The following is a 25,814-nucleotide window of genomic DNA, read 5'->3' as shown; positions in this document are numbered from 1 at the left end:
CTGTTTCCTTTTGGAATGTTCCACTTCTGTTTTAAAGATGCAAGTGCTCCTGCATCCTGTTCAAATCAGCTCATGAAGTGGAATTAGAGACTGTGGAGATTAAGGATAAGGAAAATGAGCTCACATCTTCAGGGAGTTTTAGAAACTTGATAAGAAAGACTGTAAATTCACAGCTGAATGGATGGGTAGCTGATGTACACAGAAAAAAAATAAAACAGTTAATATCAAAAATTTACATTAAGATATTCAAATAAAAAATGAAATATTGGGAGATTTCATTTCTGTGCCTTGCACTGAGTTATGGAATTTGAAAAGGCCTATTTTCTGTTTTTACTCCATAACCGAGAGCCTGATTCCTAGAGCTGTTGAACGTCTGCAGTTCCCATTGATGTAAATAGAATTTTTAGGCACTTTCAGCATTTCTGAAAAATAGGCTCTGTTTTACCTAACGGTAGAGACCAAGACTTCCTTCCTTCTGAAAACAGAAAGTGAATGATCTCATAAGGGTCATCTGTGCCAAGGATTTCTCTTCAGATAATCCCTGATTAGGAAGCCAATAATACCTTCAGAGATTCTGGATCTGACTGATGTGTGTTTGCCTGTACAACAGCTCCTGAGTATGTGCTGCTACTGATGAACTGGAAAGCAGCTTTTGTTGCTGTTGAATGTTAGAAATGGGACTGACGTGTCAGGTAGTTAATAAGCAGTCAGTAGGGACGCTCAAAATAGCATTGTAAATCTTCATGGCTTGGACTGTTTGTGAAGTATTAGATTTGCCTAATTCTAGTCAGTAGTAACTATGGGTGATTTTATCAGCACTAGATGATCACCAAGGAAAACTGAGTTATTTTAGGAAGACACTGACTTGCTAAGCCTGGTATTCAAGCAGCTGACACTACTGAAGATGCTGATTTTTTTGGATGAGATGAAAGAATACAATTCCTGATGAACTGTAGTGACTAAAGAATTTGTGGCAGTTTTTGTAGGAGTAGGCTGATGAAGCCCGGTGTCTGAGCCAGCTTTGAAGCTGGGCAGTTACCTTTGTCTTACCAAATGTTTGAGTTTTTCAGACCATCTGTTGACATCTGATGTTTGGCACTGTTTACTTGGCTGTGGCCGCACAGGCGGTAGAGTGAGACAGCCGCAGCTCTGCAGCGCCCTCCTGTTTGGCCACAGGAGATGAAGATGTAGGTGGCCAGTCCTGATTTCTGCTGGTGACCTAATGGAGACCATGCTGCAGGGCACAACACACCTTTGCCGTGGCCTCCCTGTGCCTCCACCTGTGAAGTGGGACTAGGGATCACCCAGTACCGATTGCAGTTCCCTTGCTTCTGCTAGATTTACACTGATGGAGAATTCTTCCGATGAAGGAATGAATCTCCAGGGTTGATTTCTAATTAGCTTAAGTTTGCTTTGTGCCATCTTTGTGAATGCAGAGTGAATTTGACACATTTCTACACCATCCCTTTTATCTGTAATATCGTACTGGTCGAAAGGTCAAGTGTAGAGGTTTGCAGATGCTAATCTCTTGCCATATGAGCTGCTGCCAGAGGTTTAGCACAGGTGAGTGAGAGGTTGCATTCCCTAGCTGCTTGTGACTCCATGAATGACTGATACTATAGCAACACATGAATTAAGTCTGTGTGCAGCCTGCATTAAGGGACTGCGCAAATGGGTGCTAGGAATAAACTGAAGAATTATAATCTTCTCTCTGTTACTCTCAGCAGTCTACAGATAGTCATGTAGACTCTTTGAATCTCTGTTTCTCTCTTGATGGATAACATACGTCCCAGGCCTGCAAGCATTTATTGTTATTATACAGTCATGCACAACCAGCTTTCCTGGATACAAGCTTCTCTGTGCTTGCAGTCAAATGTTCCAAGCATAAAATCTCATTGACAGTAATGGACCATCCATAGCTCATGGCAGAGGGTGACTTATGCTTCTGTTAGGAAGGAAGTCTTTACTCTGTGGAGCTGTTGATTCTAAATGGTGGAGAAGTGACTCTTGCCTCATTCTCAAAATGAACTGTTAGAGGAAGAAATTAAATCCATCTGATATTGCCACCTTCCCATCAAACAGGCAAACATGTATAAACCCCTTGGGAAACACTTCAAGTTATAATGGAACTCTGTTTACTTGGACTTGCTGGCCCAGCTGCTGTCTTCTCCAAGCTGCAGATGTGTCCTGCTGGGAGGAGATTGTCCTCACAGCTCAGCTTGCTGAAGCCTCAGCCCTTGGAGGTGCCGGCTGTACCAGGGGATTGGGCATGAACATGAGTCTTGCAATCACAGGGTAAGACTTCATGGATCTGGCATCTCAGACAGAGCTTTCTCAATGGGAAAGATAGGGAATTTACAGTATGCTTATGCAAGTCTGTAAATTATGACAGATAGATCAAGGCAATCTGCATACATCCTGCAGTCTTAATTTGTGGGCTCTGGCTTGTAGGAAGCTCTTGTCATCTAACAGTAGTCAGAAAATATTTATTTGTAGTTCAGGAATATATCTTATGTACAGTATTGGAAGATCTCTCTCGGTTGTAAACTTAAGATTTTCTTCCTTTTTCCCCAAATTGCTAAGCAAGCAATTTATGAGATTTATTGCAGTATTGATTTTTTTGGCCTTAGAATGACTCAGAATTCTTTGCTGTTTTTTTTGAGATAGTGTGACAATTTTTTGTCGTGCCTTTGGCAAAAGGAGTAATATTCTTTAGTTCTTTGCTAAGTGTATGAAAAGTAGCACATTTAAATAAATCTTCTGTATTGATTTTTTTTTTTTTTTTTGGTTACAGTATAATGAAGGTCTAATTGTAATCAATGGTAGATGTGAATTTACCCCTTCCCCCCCTGACCAGAATGAAATAATGAATGCTAATTTAATTTAAGTTGGTTTGCCTTTAACTAAAGGAATCATTCTAAGGTTAATTCAAAGGTGCCTTTTGTCAGAGACCTCTTTGACAGGTAGGAAAGTTTTATATTTCCAAAAGAAAGCACTGTTAAGAGAAAAGGAAATGTCTCTTTGTAAAAGGAATTAAGTGATCTGTAATTTCTAGCCCTAGCTTTTTCTTTTAAGGAAAAAGAAAGATAAACGAAATTACCTATCATTCTTCAAAGACTTTCACTATTACTCCAGGCATCTGGAAGAAGCTGGTTCTGCTCTCTGCTCAGCTGTCTCTAAGTGGCCTCAGATGACCAGACTAATTAAACAATAAGCCTACAACCAAATAAATGGTCCAAATATTTCTTTTTTTTCCCTGCGAAAGTATTGTAAAAATTATAACAAGCTACAAGTTATTTTTTTATTAAAAAAAAGTGTGGAGGACATCTCCTATGATTTGTCTTCAGTGGAAGATCCTGCCGCCCTCTGTTTTTAAAGACCTATGGTGCCAGTCCCTGATGTTCTTGCACCATCCTGTCTTGCTTGTCTGCTCATCAATAAATGTATCAGCTCCTCCTGGGGAAGGGAGAATAAAAGGTGAATCTGCTGAGTAAATTTTTATAGGGAAAAAGATAAAGGAGAAAACCGTACCCTGTGAGACTTTTGCCTTTAGCTTTAGCGGTCTAAGGTTATCACCAGGGTTACAAAAGATCCTTTCAATGTGATGTGGTTGTGTTTTTGTCCTTTGCTCTGTTTCCTCTGAGCTGTCTAGGTGAGTAGATGTTAGCACTTGCTAAGAAGTCAGGACTATATAGCTCTGCTGTACACCCGGCCTTCTCAAGGCTGTGACAACGTGCAGAATAGGGTGAGACCAAAGGCCAGTTTTGCTCAGTTTCTGATTGCCCACAGTAGTCAGTAGGAACTATTTAGGGAAGGGGGAATAAGACCTGGCTGTGAATAAGGTGACTTTTTCTCCAGTATAAAATCCCAGGTTCTGGCAGCCAGTGATTTAGGGATTGCTTGCACCAGAGGCTGCATTCAGAGCATCTTATTAATTGCTGGAGATGAGTTTCCAAATGACCTTCCATTCCTGCCCAAGTGATGTCTTCCACCAGCCCTCCCTAGATGGGATGCAGTAGCAGGGCCAAGGTGTCAAATACACAAAGCGCACTTACAAATTTTGGAAGTGTTAATGAAGGATAGAAGAAGGGAGCCCTGGGATGACTTCAGTGCAAGCTCAGCAGTTATGGGTCTCTTTGACCTGCTATCTGACCAGCGAGGCCGCATATAGCAGAAGACCAGACTGAGCCTGGCCTGCGCTGTTTAGGGAGGGCACACGGAGGGAGATGCATGGGGTGGTGGCGTTAGGGGATGTAATGGGGCCTAGAGTAGGGAGGAGGGGGCCGGAAGGTCGGGCCTTGGGGAAGTGAGGAGCTGAGGTTACTGGAGGAGGGATGACACAAACCCACAGGGCACCAGGCTCCCTTAGACCCCTGGCTCACAGAACTGCTGGGGCTCATTTCTTTTGTTTTGTGTACTTGTTTTAGAGTAACAGAGACAAAGCGTCACCGTTTCCTCTGAAGAGAAGTAATAACTGCTTTGTTATTTTTGCTGGGGTACCATTTTGTCACCTGAGGTTGGAACAACTTGATAGAAGGGCAGAAGAATATTGACCTCGTTTTTGGGAATGGAAGGCTGAAATACAGCCAAACAGCACTGAGTATAGTGCACTTAAACCTAAAGGCCTTCAAGGACTGGTTCTTGACAAATGCCTCTGTGTGAACTGAATGCTTTAAAAAGGGCACTGCCAGCTGCCAGGTACTTCATATTTCAGGAATACGGAGCGCCATGGTGTTCCCATAGTATCTGGTTTGTGGCTCTCTCTATGTGCTCTGCCTCTCCATCAGGCTGGCGCATAAGACTGCTGGGCTGCTGCCTCCGAGCCCTGCTGGAGGGACTGAACTGGCAGTGTTCAGTGGCGTTAGTCTAGAGCTGTGATTCTTTATGGAGGGAGAGGAGGCAGGCAATAGCGTTTTTCTCCTTCAGTCTAGCTAACTCCACATTTTCCTTTTTTCCCATTTGATGTGCATGTTTTGTTTTGTTTTTCTCCAGTGTTCGGTTTCTTTTCCTTAACTGCAGTGCCGCAGCCTTGAATAACACTGTGTCCTTCCTGGAGATGGTAACCAGGGTTTGCTTTCCCAGTTACTGATTTAACAAACAACAACTGGAAAAATGATTGATAGCTGATTCATTTAAAAGCAAGAGGGTATCCGGGGGATAGAGAAAATTTTATCCTTTAGCAGAGCACTGCCCTTGGCCCAACATACTTTCCTGTGCCTTCCAGTCTCAGTTGCCAGTCTCCCAGGGTAGCACAGTGGCAGCAAAGCGAGCGCCATAATTAGGCCAGACAAGGTGGGAATGCAGTGTCAAGAGACAGGAGGGAAATGGAGTATATGTCCAGAGCTAGGTAGGAGGGGAGTTTGGGATTGAGCTGGGACTGATAATTTGCATTCATAGTTGAGAACTAATTTTTTAATCTTTTTTTTTTCTATTCAATTTTCTGTTGTAATTACAAGCCAGTGACCATTACAGGGCACCTCTGCTCATCAGCTTTTTGTGGACTGGTGTCTGCTTCAGCTCTGGGAATAATTTATTCTAGCTTCCTGTTGTGACTGCAGAAGGGCACTGGTAACTGTTTCAACACACGGAAAAGGGAGATAATAGAAGTATGCAATTGTGGGGCTTTATAAAGCAGGTATTTATAAAGAAGTCTGGAGAGACAGGTTCTGCTTCCCTCTCTGCCTTGTTTCCTCTGAACTAGGGGAAGTCATTGCACCTTTTTTCTACCCTGCAGTTCCATGGGGGTAGGAAGACTCTTCTTTAAAGTGACATCAGGTCTTTATTTATTCCTGGGTTTCTAAACACTGTGTATGGTCTGTTGTCTATACTGAGGGGGAAGAGTCTTCCTTCCTGTGGGCAAATGCACAATGTATAACCCCTCTGCAGCGCAAATGTGTGTATCTCTACAGCAACTGGTGTTGTTTGAAAAGTTGCACTCAAAAACATGGTCGTTTTGGCAAAAACATTTTCCAACTTTGTTATCTCTCAGTGGCAAGTGTATCTACATCATTCAGACTCATCCTTTGCTTTTGCTTTTTATTAAGATGCAGTTCAATTTATTTTTTCTCTCTCCTTCTAAATGGCCTCTGGCACAATTCATGCTTTTGTGGTGGTGTCTCTTCTTCAAAGAGCATTTGCTGAACAGGCTAACCTTGGTCATTGCAAACAGATATTAAAGTGGAGTCTGTAGTAAAAGGTATTGCTACATGGTTGTGAGAAGTACTGTACCACTGCTGTGTTTGAGAAGATATTTGAGTACTACTTGTCATTCTTGCTTGTGTGAAAGCTGAGGCACAACCGAAGATATACCACCGTGATCCACTTTTAAGCCACCTTGCTAGTGTTATGTACTCCCAGTAGGCACAGTCTGAACCATCTAAATGTAGCATCCTTTGGAGTCATGGCAGAGAGGCCCCTTTAGCAGGTGCATGATGTGTCCCCCTATCTTAGTCACTTGGGATGCTTAGTCACCTGGCAGATGTGCTTTTCACCTCCCTTTGGCAACAGAGGTAGATAAGATATAAACTTCACAATAGACGCCTAGCTTTTAGGTAAAGAAGACAGATCCTGCCCTCAGTAAATATGCTTAGCATGTGTAAATGATTCAGTCCTGTAGTTGGAGTAGGTTGATATATGGCAGTATGCCATGTTAGCCTTCAAATGTGTACACTTCCATTTTTGCACCCCTCCAAAATTTTATTGTCTTTTTCACAGAATAGGATTAATATATTTTATACTGAGACTTCAGAATTTCAACCACTAACTATGCTAGCAGTTACTGGTGTCACTGTCTCTAGCTGTGAAAAAACAAAACAAGTTGTAGTGCTCAAAGTGAGAGCAGAATTTGGCCCTGCATCATTGATTGGACTCCCTTCCTCTATCCCAAAATCATGTTCAACATTTCTATTTTTAGATCCCTCCAGTAAAAGCTTTGGAACTCAATTTGTTCTCCAAAGTTGAGAAATTGCCCAAAACAATTAGAAAATACTACAACCATTAAGTGCATCTGTTTCTAAGTGTGACAATGCTACGCTTCTTTAAATGAATTTAGAATGGAGCTGCAGCGGCTGATTAGACCGTGGTATTACAGGGCAGGGCGAGAAAGCACAGATGTCTAGCTGGGTGATTTAACAGACCTAAATGCCATACTTTCACCTAAAGAAATCTAACTTGGGTGCTTTTAAATTAGGTATAGCTCTGTTAGCTTGATTTCATCCGTATAGATCAGCAAGAGAAAGCATGAACCGATTCAACCTCTTGGACTGGAGCTAGTAGTGAAGCTAAACTTACCTGAAAAGGCTTTGGTCTCCCCATGTCAGGAATGGAGGCTGCTGTTGATTACAAAGTCTTGAGATTTTTGGTGCTGGCCGTGCAAATAACAGTTGTTTTGAACTGCATGTGGCAATTTGATTTCTCCTCAAATAGCAAGCCAACATTAAACAGGAGGCCAAATGGAAGACTTTTAATGTTAGTATACAGTATGTCTCAAATTTTCAACTCTGTATTGGGTATAGAGATCTTTTGTGAGAAGGTATCATTTCAAGTTTAGATATTGTCTCCAAAGGGATAAAGTGACTACGTTAGTGTGCCATTTAGGGCTAGTTTTCTTTATAGAAAACATGACTGATTGAACTGCTTTTTCTCAGTTATAAACATTTAGGATTGGACACAGCAGTCTGTGTGTATGTGATGTGCCCTTGTATATTTACATACAGCCATACTGCCATAGACATGTTAATATATACATTCACACTATTGTATACTGATGTATACCAATATGTGGTATATCTGAGGTAGTACATACGCCATCTAAAGAGATGTGCATACAGAGGAGCTGACCTTGGAAAAGATGCCAAGAGTAATACATGCTGTGGTTAATGTTTATATACATTCTGGGTATATCAGAAGCACAGAATACAAACAGTATATAAATATGGAAGAAGAGTATCTTGGAATAATTTATATTTTAAATGCAATACATAGATCAAACATGAATCTGAGTTGCTTATTTTATGAATAAGAATCCAAAAGTGAAAGGGGAAACATAGTGGTGAAAAAGTTGGCCTTTTTTTTAGTTGATATTTGTTTAATTTTGTGTTATTGCAGAAACTGGAACACAAAGAAGTTTTGGTTGGCTTGTTGTTCCTGGTTTTCCCATTCATCCCAGCCAGCAACCTCTTCTTCAGGGTGGGATTTGTGGTGGCAGAGCGAGTCCTTTACATGCCGAGGTAACTATTGAAATTGAACTCCTTTCTAATGAGACCCCCATCACATTTTGTAAAAGCAGGAAAGATTACTTTTCCCTTTTACAATACTTCAAACATTATATGGTTAGTCAGCGTGCTCTCTGCTTTTGAGTTTTAGTGCAATAGCATGAAAAATTTTATAGTCAGTTGAGAGCAGACTGCTTGGCAGAAGGAAAGCTAGCCAAATTCCATTCATTTTTTTAACACAGATTTTTTGATGTGCTGGAAACAGCTCAATACAGTGATGAGGTGTTGTTTCTTAGGGATTGTCCTTTTGTGTAGCTCACTCTTTCTCTTGGTAGCATTATGAACTTAAATTGTCTGATGTCTTTACTGTAAAGACAGTATCTAAAGGGTTAACCTGTAATATTTTTATTGTGGTTTTGCTCAGCTTTCCCACTGCGTTAGGTGGTCAGTAAAAACAAAGAAGACAGTATTGGTGTCTTAAAAGGCTGCTGACTTAAATTGTGGAATATGCACATGACCTTCTGTCTGTATGCTATTGACTGCATCCATGTTTAAGAGTGACAGGTTTGCAGTTATTGAAGGGTATGAGGAAAATCCAGCCACCCCTTCATCTCTCAGCCTTTCCCCCCCCAGATTTCTCTCGGTTTGCAGCCTCTAACAATTGTCTCTTCAGAGCTCTGTGTGCTTCCAATTGCTTTTACTTGAAGTACAGCTTCGGTGTTATTTTTGACATCTCCACTGTATCCAGTCCTGAGGCTGAAGTGGCCATTATATTCATCCAAGACACACCAGGCGATTGCCCATTTTTTCCAGCCAGGAATGTGATGTCCTGCTTGGATCCCCCACATGAGAAGGCCCACTTCTACCTGCAGCTGTGGAGCCACCTCCTGCCGTCTCCAGTGGGAGTTACGTTTGTGGAGCTGTTGACAAGGCAGAGTCCTAAATTTCACCTTGGATTGCTTTATGATGACTGAAACAATAGTTTTATTTCACAGAGTGTTTAAATTGAATTCCTCAGAAAATGTGAACCCCCTAACCCTAGGAAAAACACTTTTAGGCCTTCTTTTGCAAAGCCTTATGCGTATTCTTAAGGTCATTTGTATAAGCACTGTCACAAAAGGACTACTTAACTGGTGTAAAACTCAGGCTGTAGTAGTTGTTGCATTTATTACTCGCTTCTTATGCAGTTCAGCTATATCTCTGTGCTCTGCTATATACTGACTTGCTTTTTGGATCAAATCCTGCTGACTGTATTCAGATCACTAGCCCTGCTTGTGTTTGAGAAGAAACCTGAAAATATAGTGAGTGAAAGTTGTCCCTCTGTTTTGCAAATGATACCCGCAACTAATGGATCCTGCATCATTTCAAATTAACTTGAAATTCAGATTGCTTTAAATTCATGTAACAAAAAATGAGGAAACACATGAAAGCGCAAAGCTATTAAGGAAACAGTCAGCTGAACACAGGGCTGTGTTGAGTGGTTGCATTTCAGAATCTGAAAAGAAAAACTGCGGAAAATACTTCAGCTGTCAGCAGTTCCCCATCCTCCTCCAGATGAGACTGCTGATATAATGAGAGGAGGGGCAATGAAGAAGAAAAAAGGATATGTTTGCACAGAGAAAATTAATCAGTGTTAACATGTGTGCATATAGTTCATATAATGCTTTTCAGCTCCCTAAGGGCTTTGCAAATGTATGACCTACAGAGTAGGTAATTGGTAGTTACTCCTTTTTTTCAGATAGAGAAACTGAGGCAGGGGATTGAAATGATTTCTCCAGAGCAGGTCTGTGTCAGAGTCCCTGGATCTCATTCTGTGCTCAGACCACACATGTCCTGGTTGGCAGGGCTTGGTTTTGCCCTTACCCCAGCTAGCGGGCAGCTCATGGGAGAGGGAAAGGGAGCCCGAGCCCAGGAGCTCACGGGAGGGCGGGCTGGCCCCACGCAGCGCTGCCGAGGGAGGTCAGCCAAGGGATGGCCAGAGAATGAAACTCTTGGGGCAGGGAGTTGCTAAGACATGAGCTCTCCTTACGTCCTCTTGGTTCAAAATAACGTGTGGTATGGGGGACTTTTTTGAGCATTCATGACTATTGCTTCCTATCTCTGTTTAAAATAATAGCCTTTTATCAGTCTGTATGGATGTTAGGTTGTACATATTGCAAATGTGGATCACAGCTTGAAGTCCTGATTCAGTTTTGCTCAGTAGTTACCTGGGCAGAATGTCAAGCATTTTGTTTTCCGTAAAAGTTAAATAAGGACCCAAGGATTTATGTAAAAGGTGTTGTAAATGGGAAGGAAGAAGGAATAAGCCTTTGCTTGGTGTCTAATTATATGTCTGGGCCAGGCCTTCTGGAGGTTGATGTGTATTTTGAACAGTCCGTCTTCTGTCTGCAGCTGTGCCTCAGGGGGGCAGATATAAGATAAGTCAAACTGGTTGAATGTTTTATTTAATTGGCTTTGGCAAAACAGAAATATTTGTAGAAAATATTTCTTGTATTTAGTTTTCATTTTGGGGTTACAAAGACTTATTCGTCTAAATCAGAACTTTAAAAAAAATTCTATATCTCTTAAGCCTGAAAATTTTCAAAGGGAATCAATTTTTTGTCTTTATTTAATTTTTTAATTTTAATTTTTTGTTGTTGTTTTCTTATTCCAAAGAGGAGAAAATTTGTTTCATGGAAGGGCTGGAGGTGTGAAATGTGTATCTTGGGAGAGGTGGACGGTATACAGCTCCATGGGGCTGCAGTTTTCAGAAGAGGCATTGAAATAAATAGCTGGATCAGTGAAAGATTCAAACCATTGGATGTTTTTCCCCCTTTAAAAGATAAATGTAATTATAAGTACTGGATATTTGATAATGCTGCTCAGAACACCACAGATACCCTAGTGTTTTGTTTTGTTTTTTTAATGGAGAACAACTATGTGCATCCAGTTATTCTAAGCTATGAGTGATTTGGCTGAACTCAAATGGGAGCACTAGCTCTTGCTCTGTCTTGTCCCTCATATGGAGAAATTGGACAGGCAGTGCAAACTCCCTGGTACCTCCCATGGACCATCCACAGTTTGCCAGTCCCACTGTCACCAGCAGAGCCAGGGTTGTTCTCTAGCTCATGGGATTGGACCTTTCCTAGGTGAGCAATTTCTAGGCTTTCCTCATCTTCTACTACTACTCTGGTATCAGTGGACCCTGGCTGGGCCACTCTATTATAGTTGGACATCTTAAGTTGTTTCTATAACATCATACCAACAAACAAATCAACCAAAACATTGCTACATGGTTTTTTTCTGACTTGGAGAACCACCCTGCTTAAAGCAATAGGCAACTCAGTTGTACCTGCATGATTTTTATGGCTAACTCATTTGTGGTGCCTATTGCAATGACAGAGCTGGAGAGTGCACAATTACTTTTTCCTAGATGAGACAATTATGGGTTGCTGTCATTTTTTTTTTTCACCAGCTCCTCACTTTCTCCAACTCTTCACTTTGCCAAAAGCTCATGTTGCAACTCTAATTTTCAGTACCAAAAGATGAGATCACTATTTTACGCAGTGTGGCATTTTGCTTAGTGTCTATCTTAAAATCTGCAAGAAAGCTAGAATCCAGAAAAAAGTGGCCTTCTATTTTTCAGGAACTTAATGTGATCATGTTAAAACTTTCCTTAAGACATAACAAAACCGGGGCCATATGGAATTTTTTGCCTTTGCATGGAGCACATTTTTGATTCTTCGTGGTAATGTGTTCATTCCAATTAGTGCAATTCCATATGTTATTAACTTTTGTAATTGAAAAAAATAGAACCTGATGGGTAATGGAATCGTTTGTAATTTTTATGAACATGAATACCCCTGAGCAGAAGACCCCTCTACTTACAAGGCAGCCATTCAAGGATGGGACTTACTGGTGCTTCTCTCTTCTGGGAGCATGTTATTCACTCCCATTATCCTCATTTTCTCAAAGGTCAGTTATGCAATGTAATGTATTTTCACTCTCCTCTGCCACCTCTTTCTTTGAAGTCATTTGAAGCTACAAGTTAACCAAGCCTGAGGAGCTGGGTTCCTGCTTACCTTTAGCATTCCTTTAATATTAGATCAGATCCCACAAGTGATAATATAATTTACAGAAGAACCTTCTACTTTCAATTAGAGTCAAATCCTGACACCAGCAAAGTCAGCAGTGAAAGGGAGATGGTGGCGGGCCCTTGTGAGCTGTCTCTACCTTCAGGGCCATGTGACTGGCCCAGGCTGTCTGCGAGAGCCATGGTCTCCAAAATGGCTCATGGTGGAGTCTGATGGGTCCAGAGCCTTCGGTCGATGCACCAAGCATATTGGCTATGGCAAGTGGCTCTGACCGTGTTTCCCCATCTGTTAAACAGGGATAACAACTCAGATTTCTCCTTCAGAAGGGGACTGTGAGAATTAACTACTCTGTGTCTTCACAGAGCTTTGAATGGACACAGTTTTGCAGAAAGGCTAAATGCTGTAAGCATCTACCTTTCAGATGTGTATCCAAACTGAAGCTCCTAGCTCTTGAAGGTTTCCTCACCCCTATTAAACGCTTCAGGAGAAGTCAAAGCAGCCATCCTCTATTAATGCAAGCAAGAAATGCTGAGATGCTAGTGCCAGATATTTTGACAAAAGGCAATAAAGATGTAGGAATAAAAGCTGAAATAATTCTGTAAAGCTGAAAAGGATTAGCTCATGGTGCGTTTGGTCTAGACTGCAGTCTTACATTATTTTAACTAAATTTAAAACATGCTTTTGAAAAGCATGTTGCATTTTGGCCATGTTCAATTGATTCAGGAAAAAGCTAAATTTGTGTTGATTGTGAGCATTATTGGATATACTGGATTTTTGATTTTGTTGTGATACATTAGATTAAAGGAAAATCTTCAAATGCATTTATTGTGCTCTTGAAAATAATACAGATATGTAAAGATACTGCTTTTGAAAAATAGTAATAAGTTAATGTCATCTTGTGGAAATAATCTATTTGGTCATGTTGATTAAAGAGGAATTCTCATTTACAAGGTAATATGGTTACCTTAAGAAAATGACTTGTGAAATTTAATAGAAAATGATTTCTTATATGAAGATTTTGGAGACTTGATATAGAATTGAATGGAAAATTATATTCCTCCTGTAGAATTCCATAATTTATTATAGTATTTTAATTAAAATTATGTTATGTAGACCCTTTTCCATTAAAATATGTAAGATCTTAGGACATTTCTGTGGAATGCCTGTGGAATTATATAGGATTTTTCCTTTATTAACTATGTTTTCTTTCTGAAATGTGTACAGTAATCAAAAGTGAGAAAATATCTGTATTAGCTGGAAATATTTCAGATAGGAATCTGTTCAAAGGGAAATCTTGGACTCAAAGACTGTAATGAAGTGAATTCGTTTATCATATGACTTATATTGGAAGGGAGCAAAGGAAAGTGTGTCCAAATGTTAAATAGCCATTCAACGGTTAGCTAAATCATTCATTTCCAGTCCATATTTTCTCTCTAATAAGGAAGCTAAGAGTTCCTGGATTTTCTCTAATTACATCATATTTTGAATAGAGGGCCACATTGCTAGTGGATGTAAATCACTTTGATGTCTTAACCAATCATGTCAGTATCTTTAATATAGGCCTACATAGCTTTTAATTTAAAGCTAAGGACAAAGTCGAACACTAACTCATAAGATACCCTTCCAAATTAGATATACTCTGCCAGTGTTTATGGTTCTCTCTGTCTTTGTATTACGATTTGCAGACCTTATTCCAGTAAAAGGCCTCTTAATTCTGGTGGAAATTTGACATTTTATTCAGCAGACTCAGTAGAAAGTTAAGTATGCTGCCCATTACTTTGTTACTATAGTGGCATTTCTAAGCCATGAGGCTTGGTTTTTGTCAACAGGATCTACGTTATACACAAACTATTATATCTTGATGGTGGTTCTGGTGTCTTTTAAAACCTCTGTTAACCCCAAATTGGCAGAAAAGGATATTCATTCCATGTTATCATTACTGGGAAATAGTTAATCCAAACAAATCCAAATCCTTTTCCCTTTGTCCCCAATACTCAGTATTGCTGTAGAAGCAGAGATACATAGCACATGCCGGTGGCTGTCCGTGTATGACAGAGACACGTCCCACATCCTGCTTGCCTTTGAACGTTTAATCCAAAAACTTGACTGTCCTAGGAGGTTTTGCTTTGTCATCCTGATTGGTTGAGAAAGCTCTGATACAGTATTTTTCCTTTGAAAGTACAACATTTTAGTTAACCCAAAACTTTTTGTCAAGATGCACTGGTTGCAATGAAACTTGAAATAAAAAGGCTAGAATTAAAGACTTCTCCAGGCCAAGATCCAGTTCACAGTCAAAAGGACATGGGTGACAAGGCAGGGAAGATGGACAGAAACAGAGAATTGGATGGATGTGGCCCAGAGTTGCCTTGGGGGGTGAGGAAAAGGCACTTCTGTGAGGAGTGAGAGATCCAGGTCCATCTGCCCGCACACCAGCGTGTTTAATGCTGGATCTACACCCTGATCCAGACACATGCTTGCAGTTATGTCAAATTAGCCAGCCAATAACTTACAGGATTTAGGCTAGCCTTGCACCAGCTGTAGAAAAAAACCTTTGTCTTACCAGCAGTAAGGCTGGTAGTACCAAGTTAACTTGTCAAAATTTCTGGAGATGTTTGACCGAGCAGGGAGTGGTTATTCCAGATCAGCGCTTTGGGTTTGGTGGGATTTTTTGGGCATCCAGAACTCAGAGCCCTACAGTTGCGCTAGCTGTATCCCCAGCCCCAGCCTGCTGGGGTGCAGCGGTTTGAGTCTGGGCGATCCCTGTCGCAAAGAGTGTTCTCACCTTGGAGTCTCTGGCTATTCTGGGTGACCTGGGTGCAAGCGTCCCTTGGCTAACATGCATGTGTGCGTATTTTTCCACCAGAAGAAAACACTTTTTAGAAGTCCAGGTTCTGTCCTGGCCCAGAACAGCACCAGCCTTGGAAAACTTGACGTTTTTCATTAAACAGCACCTTCGTTACCCAGCGAGTGCCCCTCGGGCTGGAGTGCCTTGGAGAGCTGTTTGCAGGCAGGGCGAGCCCTCTCCGGCTGCTCCTTTTTGCCAGGGCTGCTTGCTGCGGCCTTTCGCTGTGTGCACAGTGAGGCAGAAGCAGCCTAAATGGCAAGACAAGCTCTCCTTTTGCAATCAATTACTCTCCATTAGAGAAGTGTGAGCACAGCCATTTAGTTTAGCAGAGATGAACTGCCCGTAAAGCTTTTTCCCCTGCAGCAACAGCCCTGCCTGCAAGCTTCATTTCAGATGACTTTGGCTCTCGGTCATCAGTCTCTGTGTGCTTTCTCAGCTCAGGCTACGGAGCTGGAGCAGCTTGGACCGGGAGCGTACATGTGTTGCGCCTGGTACCCTGTGTGTGGGACTGGAACTAGGAAGCTTGTGGGGAACTTTAAAAAGAAGAGGAGCAAATGTTTGTGTTCACCGTTTGATTTGGCAGCAGATTCACAAAGTGGCTCCCCCTGCTCTCTGAAGGGCAACAGCAGCAAAGTGTGCACTTAATTTAAGTGATGCATGCAAGGGTTAAATGTACTTCAGAACGGCTTGAAAGTGAGGGTTAGTTTTTACAGGGGGAAGGGGAGTCATCTTAAATAAGTGCTAGAAATCAAGAACAAGGTTTGCAGCCCAGAAAGAGCCTCCGGGGCGAAATGTCAAAGCCAAGCGTGTTTTCTGGTCTCAGTATAGTTTTGAGATAATCCCTTTTGTTGCATTAACAGCCCCTAAACGGGGCAGTATTTCTTCCATGCTTTGACAGGCTGCTTTCAGACAGCTCTTTTCCTGACTGATATGCCTGCATCTAGACTCTTATCTTGGTTGAGCTGGCTGAAATCTGGAGTAACTGCTTTGAAAACAGTGGATTTACTCCAAGTTTGTATGCATGCAATAGAGATTAAATCTGTTTAAAAAGAAAAGAAAAAGACTTGACAAGTTTTGGACATCCCCCAAATAACCATTAAAAACTGAAGGAGGGCAGCTTTTATGCATATTTTCTATCATCCTTTTTAACTCCTTAGTTTACAACCCTACCTCAGTTGATAAGAAATAGTTAATACTGCTGTACAGTTGTCCAGAGAGGTTCCTGCAGAGCAGTGTGAATGCTAGGAATTGCCTCTTGTGCAGCACCTCCAAATTAAAGCTTTTAGTCTGCTCTGCCCACACACTTCTCATTGGAATGGAGCTATAGTTTGGAAAGTCACAATTTGCAAAATGCAGTAAAACGTGTGACTAAAAACCGCTTCAGTTTTAAGGAGGCTTCTTCAGTGGTAGATCTCCAAGCACTTTCCAGAGGAGGTAAGATGATTTCAGCTGTAGGCAGATTGCTGTAACAGAACATCCTGATAATCTTGGGCTGCAGCACTAAGCGCAGCATGTGTCAGATGAGACACCATCACCAAGAACTCAATGCAGCAAAGCCACTCTTGATTTTTAATGAAAAATGAGAAGTCTGATCCAAATAGGGAGAGAGGAAGCGTTTTTAAGCATTGTCAGTAACATCTTTGGCTTCTGAAAGGAGGCATAATGGCCAAAGACAAGGCTGAATTGGTGGTCTAATTACTGAAGCAGTGTTTGCAAATATATCTGCTGTCTGGCTCTTGTTTTAATCAGGTGACATGTATAGTACACCATGGGAAATGGGGTCTTTGTGCCACCTCTTTCCCATCTGTTTGTGCCTCCTCTCAGTTTGCTTACTTGCAGGTGGAATGATATTAACAAATTGCAGAAATTATAGATGAAAATCTGTCATTCCACAGCTCTGTGTGCGTGCACTCTGCCAGAAATATAAGTATATAGTGCACAGAGTTTGCCTACCAAGCACAGTCCCTGCCTTTGTTTTAATTCAGGACATTCCTAAGGTACCACTTTAGTACAGTAGGAGTCAAAAACTCGAGAAATCATGAAACTATTGGCCTGTTGGTCTGTGTGCCAAGCAGGAAGCTCTTGTGTGAGGTCTCCTGCAGGGTCATTGAATTTCTGCCAACACTGGTGCTCCAGTTAAGGAGGGTTCTCATTGTGAGCCCACGGAAAAGCTATTAACATGTTAAACTGTCTATCTGTTCCTCAGGTCCTGCTTCACATCTGATCCTGGGGCCAAATAGTCATGGAATTTCACAGTGGGAAACAGTTGCTGCAGCAAGCTATTGCTTATCCCACAAAATAAAAAAAACTTAGCAGTTTTACAGTCATCTAGTAGAAAATGGACTTCAAAGAAAATAGAAATAGTAGTGGGCTGGGGATTTTGCTTGTTTTCCATTTTGGCTACAATGTATTTTAGAAAAGTCTGTGCATGACATGGTATGACAGTGGCCTGGACAAAAGCCTTTCAAGAGGGATGACCTCCTCCCCTCCCTCGGAAAAGCCAGAGTCAACAAGCCCACCCAACCCACAACCCTACAGCCACAGATGCATAGACCGGTAGCCACAAAGATGTCCAGAATGGAGTACTTAAGAGTAAATCGTTTAGGTGGAAAATGGGTCTTTGATGAAAGATACTTTTGAATCATTTCTATTTTTTACTTAAATACATGTGAGTAAAAAATGATTTCCTAGCAAGACAGCTCTAATGTTTAATATGGAATTGAGTCCCCCAGCACTTGGAGAAGAAAGGCCAATGAATTTGAAATGTTCTCCCATGTGTTTGTAGGTGGTGATGGGGTCATGGTAGAGTTAACCACATAGTAAGTATCTTAGAGACACTTGGTAAGTTACTTTAATTAGATAAGTGCAGTCTCACCTGTACTCGTCCTACCGACTCAGTTGTGCCTGGATTGCTACCGACTTGCCAAAACTCAGTGCAGCTTCAAACAGCTTCCTATATTTGAAGCTCTGTGAGGTCAGGAACAAGTGGAATACAAAGAATTTATTTCTTATGGTGAAGTACGGCAGGGTCCGTGATGGTGCAAATTCTTATTGATGTTTTCCTTGACATTTGCTGGGGTCCCCCTACTGTTGTGACAGTCACCTGTCTGGAGAGATGGGTCGTCCGCCCTGGCCATCCCTCAGTGCACCCCTGCTGGGGTGCTGTGCTGCCTGCCCACTTACTGCTGCTGGGATAGTGTGGGAATTTCATTGTCCGGAAGACCTCCACCCTCTGACAAATGTGGTTGAAAAGTTACGGGGATGGAATACACAGAAGGGCAAACCCACAGGTAGCAGGGTGTCATCAGCCTCATTTCCATAAGAAAGCAGGTAAAATTTGCAGGTTCTCTTTCTCCCTTTTCCCTCTGTTGGTCACAGAATTCCCACCTATACTGTTTGCAGAATGGGTGATCCCAGGCTGTCCAGGTCTAGCGAATGTCAGGGCAGATTTCCATTGCAACAACTCCGTTATAAGTGTGGTGCTTTATTGTTTCAAAATTTTATGGTTTCTATAATAAAGTTAATTCCTGTACCAGGAGCATTTAGTCTAGTGTGAAACAAGTGGGTTGTAGGGTATGAGGGAATATGCAATTAGGGGAATATGAAACAATAGTAAGATAATTTTTTTGATGGATGCACAACATATTGATGTGAATGCTCTTGTGTTTTGTTTTGTTTAGTGTAGATTTGCCTGATTCCACAATAATTACTTGACCTCAAAGTAGAAATGAATCTTAGGTGCAAAAATGGCTAACGGTAATAAGTTTGGGGATGTTGCAGGGAGGGTGTTTCACAAACAGTTTGTGACATAGAAATCGCACACATGCATACGCTTTCCTGGCAGAAAAGGACATGGGAGTGTGCTGAGTGATTCTGGAGTCCTTGGTCTGGAAGAGTCCTACAGACAGGAATGTTACTCCCTTACCTCAACTAGTGACAGAGTTTAAATAACCATGTCGTAAAAAGAAGCCGTGCAAAGAGATGTGGCTCTACCTGCCATCTCCGCTGAAAGGTCCCTGACAAGATAATACGGGCTTCTCTTCCCCTCCCTCTTTTTGATGATCAGTGATGGGAAATTATTGTCTGAAGTTTTAAGCCAAACTTAGCAGGCTGTATCTGAAGATAAAAGTATTTACCTGCCTCCCATTTTCTGATCCTTTTCTCCTTCCCTTTCTTTCTATGCATTTAACTATATGCTACTTAGGCTGTAATTTAAGTGCAGCTACGGCTCAGTCCTAATTTTGTCACAACTGCCTCCAGCTTATTAAAGTGTAAACTGTGCTTCAGCTCTGCCCTTTTTAGCGTTACTCCTTAATCTTAAATTTTTGCAGATCGGGATTCCAGTATGCGAGTGACATGGTCACCCTCCAGCAGCTATTTGGGAAACCGTTCCCTTCGGTGTACATACTTACTGCAGGATCCTACAGTTCTGCCACCTTTCTGAGGGTGGATGCAGAGACTGCCCTTGAATTACTTCCCTATTTATCTCTCGGGGAGTCCTGCGGGCTTTTCAGTGAGACACTTGGTTTCCATGTGCACTCCTCTGTGCTGTGGGCAGAGGACGGCGCTCAGACTTCAGTGCCTTGGTTACCGTTCCCACCTCTGCCTGCCAGCGCAGCAAGCCACTTCATCGCCAGCTTTCAGGTTCCTGCTCTGTTAAATGAGGAAAAATTGCAGTGGCCCTCCCTTACACAGTGCTTTGGGAGCTGCTGATGGAAAGTGCCATTTTGGAGCTAGGCGCTGCTGTGTACCTATACTATGTCAGTGCCTGTGTGGTTCTTCAGGTGGGAATTGTAGTCTGAGATGAACCCTCATTCCCATCTAGTACCTGGCATCCGTGTGTAACTACTGTGAAACTGCATCACAGATGTTAGAAAACAACCCCTGACAGCAGCACCTTTGCAGTGGCAGTGGCTGGGTAAGCTGTAATGCAGTGTTGGCTGTGCCAGGACAAACACACTGAGCACGGCTGCTGAGGCAAAAATTCTCAACAGCTGGGGCAGGGTTTGATATAAATACCAAGACATTGACGTTTGCATTTTTTGTTTTCTGGGCACATTCACTATTCTGTTTGAAAAGGCCCGTCCTTAAAAATGTGAAGGTGTAGGGGACTTCCATTGAAAACTGCTTTGTATTAAAGCAATCAAATAATGCTTATGTCAGGTAATTAATTCCAAGGGAAGGATTAAATTGCTGAAAGGCAAAATAACAGAGTGAAAACAGTCTACAGGTTTTTGAGGCATTTCTTATTGGAAAGGGAGTGCTTATGACTGAGATTAGCTTTTCAGAGGTTTTAAAGTAGAGTTCAATAGCTATAAAGGCTGGATTGTTTGACACCAGCATCTCAGTCTGTAGCTCTAAGTGTCTGCTTGCAATTAATGTAGGTGCGATAAACATGCGTGCAAAAGAATTTATGGAAAAAAACAGTGCGAGTGCTGTAGGAAATGTGTTGCAGCAAAATACAAGCATTGCTAAGTAAAAATGATTACTGATATCCACTTCTGAAAAAGGGGAAAAAAACCCTAAAACAACAGTGAAAAAGCTTTTAATGAGCTGTAGAAGTGATGTTTTCCCTCAATTGTCCCCTATGTCTATACTTCCCTCAGTGTACTACGTGGACAACAGAGGCACTTGGGAAAAGCAGGAGTTACGGTGTCTCTCCATTCTGTGCACTGAGGGCCCTGACACGACAGCGATATGCCTGGCCCTCCAAGAGGGCAGAGAAACCGCACAGGGAAGTGCCTTAGCAGCTCCTTGAGGATGTGGCACGTTTCTGGTTTCTGGACTGACTCTTACCGTATTGTGTGTTTGCTTGCAAGATTACCTCTGACAGGGGAATTACGTCCGTAGTTCTTTTTACCTCGTAACAGCCTGGCAGGGGAGTTCCTTAGACCTCCAGGCACAGGCCACAGAAGCGTGTGGACCTTTGGCCAGAGCATGAGCAGGCGAGAGCTCCCTGCCTGCAGTTTTCCTGCGGTTCTTGGTGAGACACGTTCAATTGTGTCAGCGGGGATTCAAGACATGGTAGCGTCTGAGAACTGCTTTTCTTTTTTCTCAGTGTATTGATAGTCCGTAACTTTATTCCAGATCCTTCTGCTCCTTTTTCCTTCAGTGGCAGCTGCCTGGACTAAGATACCTTTTAGGTCTGAAACTAAATCAGGTGCTAAGTAACTTCCTTTGAATAGCTGCAGATAAACTTATGAAATTCCCCAGGCAATAGAAATTCCTTCACAAAAATGCCAAGTAAAATTAGCAATAAACTAAGTACAGCCTTGAAAGTATAGGGAGACTGGAAGCTGGAAACTGTATGTAGTTTCATGAAACAGCAGCTAACAAGCTCCGTTAACTAATTTCAGGTCTGTAATTGAACTTCTGATTGCTTTGTAGGAATCACACACATCAAAGGGAGAACTTCATTGTTGCTGCTGCTAGTGCCATTGGTGTTAATACAGTTATTTACTGGGATTTTAATAAATTAAAAAATACATATATAAAGCATGAGATTAAAGTGGTAGTAGTTAGTTATCCAGGCACAGAGCATTCTTAGTGGTCACTGCCTGTATGAATTGAGAATTGTACTGCAGTTACACTGCTGTCAGAGTGAAGCTAACCTCCGCATATGATGAAATATGTCCCATTTTCTTCCTGTTTTGCAATTAGCAATCCCTTTAAATCATGTAAATGTTATGGGCCTGACCAGTGGCATCAGCTGTGTGGACAAGCCCACCCGTCCCTGGGGCTGGCCGTGCAAGGCAGGCGGTGGTGGCACCTCGCTGCCCCTTCCGTGGGGCTGGCCACGCTGTCTCCCCGGCATGCTCTGTTCCAGGACAGAGCACTGAAAGGCACTGGCTGGCCGTGATGGAAATGACATTGTTCTCTGCTCAGCATTGTCTGTGCTCAGAACAGAATCACATGTAGCTTGCTTAAGTTCTCCAAACAAGAAAGTTGCCCCTGGCACGGGGGGCACAACAAGCTGCGAGCAGGGATTCCTGCGTTTCAATGTGGCCTCGGACACCCAGCCCTGTTACGGCTTCAGGGAAAACGCTCAGTCCTGCTGCCTCAGTTTCACCATTTGTAAAATAGAATTAATAACAGCCACTGCTGTTTAGAGAATTCATTGCATTGTAATGCTTTTCACTTGTAAGCTACTTTAGTACTGCTAAATATTACTATTAATACATTATGCTTTCTTAGCTTTCTGTTAGAAAAGCAACTGCCTTCCATAGAGCAGAGTGTAAGCTACCATTATACTGTGTGGTGTTACGTACGCCATTATACTTTTGGCATCCGGGTCTGTCATTTAGATTAATTTGGAAATTGTGTAGTGACTTGAGGAAAAATGCTGTTGAGTTTGTTATCCTGGAAAATATAATTAGTCTAAAAAACCTGTAATTGCAAAATAAATGCAATACTGAATTTGTCCAGAATAACCAGAATACTGGGATATAACTTTTTGTACCTTTTCTTTTTTTTTTCCAGTATGGGGTACTGCATTCTTTTTGTCCACGGCCTAAGAAAGCTCTCTGCATGGTTAGATAAGTGGAGAATTACTCTTCTGACTCTCTTTGCTTTAGTACTGCTGCTGTTCTCTTGGAAGACCGTGAAACAGAATGAAATCTGGTTGTCAAGAGAATCCCTTTTCAGGTATGAGTGACCACAGGAAAACACTTGCATTTTCTCTGTTGTTTAAAATAAATTGTACTTGTTTGTTACATGGAATAAATAGTTTTCTTTAACAATAGGAGTAATCCTGCTATTAATGCATTGTTGTGATTAACATTATAAAATAACACCTACTTTCTGTTTTCTGAAGCAATTGTGCAAAAACTGGTATAGCACTTTATAAGCTTATGCACAGACTTTGATTCTGGCGATAGCATTTTTAAGACGCTCTGTTTTTAAATAACTTCAGCTCTGTCGATTCACCAATAATGTAACACTTTCCCCTTATTAAAGATTGGGTAGAATTTCATTGCAACCCTGCAGAACACCATAGTAACACCATTGAACATATTGAATTTTCTTTAGCGATATTCTTAATGACAAAAATGAAATACCATGAAGTGCCAAACTTAATGTACCATATTTCATTTTATTTGATTACTCTTTGCCAAACAGCTCTCTTTACAACCTCATTTGTATATTTTTGCATTGAAACAGATCGTTTCATTTTCTGTTTTGCTAGCAAATGTATTGCATTTGCCTCCAGCTGCTTTCAGCAGTTGTCTAATTGTGAGGTAATCGTAGAAATGCAGGTGATTTGCACACTGGTTGCTTAGCTTTATTTTCTAAGTTATTGGCCAGAGCAAAGTTTAATTTACTCGGCACTAAAGAGTATGAAATTACTTTTTATAGGCACCCTTCAGTCTTCAGGACACGCTATTGAAGTGGTTGGAGCTCTGGTAGTGGGATTTGTTTGAAAAACCTGGAATAAGGATTTTTTCAGTCTAACATGATTCATTGCCCATCCCCTTGAAGCACTGTTTGCTCTTTAAACAATGGCAACCATGGTGACTGCTCTTGGCTCATGCGGCGATCCATTTTAAGCACAGCTCCAATCCAAATTCTTCCTGGTTAGCGCTAGAAAGGAGCCATTCAGGAGAAAGCAGGATGGCCTTCCAACCTGGAAAACTCTTTTTGAAAGGGGGGTGGGAAGATGGCAATTCCATATGCCATGTTTCAGCACCACCTGATATTGTATTGCATGCAGCTCTGGTCACCTGTGTTTAAGAAAGATGAAGTTGAACTGAAGCAGATGAAAGGAGCGCTAGTGCTGCCACTGAGGAGCGCTCCTGTGGTGATATGGGGTACAGGAGGGCCTGTCACAGGACAAAGGTCACAGTTATGTCTCTGTAGCTGGATGCAAGCGGACTTGTGTCCATCCTGCCTCCACTCCAAGCTGGGTGGCCATCTGCAAAGCAGAAAAATATAAGCCCAGGAGAGCAAAGCCTTCCTTCTCACAACTTGTGTCCCCCCACAGACAGCTGCAGCTCTCCCTGGCCCCACCTCTGCCCTGTTCCCGTGTGCAGGGAGAGCAGGGCATGGGAAGATGTGCAGGGGCTTGGCACCGCTGTGATCGGGGCCTTTTGGGGCAGAGGGATTTGCCCTGGGCTTATTGAGAAGAATGTGAGAGCGTGGGTGAGCTCCTGCTGGGTCATCCAACGTCGTGGCCCGCCTCTGACAGTGATTGGCAGCAGATGCCAGGAGAAGTCATGCAAGAACAGGGCAAGTAACAGTGATGTGTCCCTCCCGTCCTTCCCCAGCTTGCAGTAATCTGCAGTTTAAACTGGAGTTATTTGCTTTCTTTTGCATTTAACAGCCACTGGTGGACTTTGCTTCCACTAACGTCTCTGATTACTTTTTTGAATCTATTTATAGTTTTGGCATCCTGTACTCTGGGTTCCATCGTTAAATTACACAGTGTGAAAAATAAGACTTTCCTTTGCATGTCACAAGCCTTCTGCCTCATCATCTTGTTTGGCATCCCCTGTTTCTGGGTTTTGTCATTCCCTTTGGTGTTTTGCATGACCAGTGAATAACCATTAGCTCGTCACTTTTCCTCTACCTGTCGGGCCTTTACGCCCCAGGTTCTCCTCTGTGCCCTCGCCCAGGCTGTCTCTTTTCCACACTGGAGTGTGCTAGATTTAAACTCTCCTCATATGGAAGCTGTTTTGCATTTGTGATCCTTCTTGTCACTCTTGTCTGTATGCTTTCAAATCTGCCCTTTTTGGAAAGGGGACCAGAATCACATATACCTTTCAAGAGATTTGTGCAGAACAGTAACATAGGACTGTTGTCTGTTTTGTTCTCTACTCTTTTCCTAGTAATTCCTAATCTCCCGCTTGCCTCTTCTGACCACTCCTGAGCACTGAACAATGTTTTCACAGAACTGTCCACAATAATTCCAATATGTTTATCTTGAGTGGAAATGTCTGATTTACAGACATCAATCTCTATGCAGATTTAGAGCGCGTATATGTACACTGATACTTGTGCATGTATCAGAATTGAATTTCATCTGCCATCTTGTCGGCCAGCCTTCAATACCATGGGATCCTTCTGCAACTCTTTGCACTTAGCTTTGGTTCCTGCAATGTGATTCATGCTGATGTCATCAGAAACCTGTTGTCTCTGATTTCCTTTAGATGAATATCCCAGGGCCCTGAGGATGTATAACTCTTCTTGGTGTTGATTTGTTTTAAAGCTTTCTTTACTGACACTTTAGTTTGAGACAGTGCTTCAGACTTGTCCCCGTAAGGAAAGGCTCCAGTGTGGGAACATCCTTCAGTTCTTCCGCAGTGAGCACCCCTCTGGTACAAATAATTCATTTAGCTTTTCTGCTGTGGCCTTTTATTCTTTAAGCACTTCTTTTAGACCTCCATCATCTATTGGCCTTAGGGGATCTTTGGCAGGTTTCCTGTCTCTGATATATTTTATTAGCTTTGATGTCTTCAGCAAGTTGTTCCTCAAATCTCTTTTGGTCTGCCTAATTATGGTTTATGTTTAACTTGCCAAAGTTTATATTCTTTTCTGTTTTCCTTCTTCAGCTGTGACTTTCACTTTTTAAACAGTCTTCTTCATTTCTCTTCACCTTCTTTACTGTGCTTTTTAAACATGTTGTCTTTCTTGTTGTCCTTCTAAAATCTTCCTTGGTGGGCAGTATACATCTAGTGTGAGTCTGTA

At 41.9% G+C, this 25,814-nt stretch overlaps 1 protein-coding gene across 1 annotated transcript in view; it reads left to right on the top strand.

The window, feature by feature from the left end:
• Positions 1-25,814, top strand: part of TMTC1 (transmembrane O-mannosyltransferase targeting cadherins 1) — a 146,772-nt gene that overhangs the window by 80,836 nt on the left and 40,122 nt on the right. The window contains exons 9-10 of the mRNA XM_067289858.1: positions 8,107-8,228; positions 22,611-22,775. Coding sequence (XP_067145959.1) covers positions 8,107-8,228; positions 22,611-22,775 — 287 coding nt within the window. The remainder of the gene's footprint in view (positions 1-8,106; positions 8,229-22,610; positions 22,776-25,814) is intronic.

Source organism: Apteryx mantelli, chromosome 1, assembly GCF_036417845.1.
Source record: "Apteryx mantelli isolate bAptMan1 chromosome 1, bAptMan1.hap1, whole genome shotgun sequence".
Lineage (NCBI taxonomy): Eukaryota > Metazoa > Chordata > Aves > Apterygiformes > Apterygidae > Apteryx > Apteryx mantelli.
The sequence above is the reverse complement of the archived record's forward strand: the minus strand, read 5'-3'. Positions and strand labels throughout refer to the sequence as shown.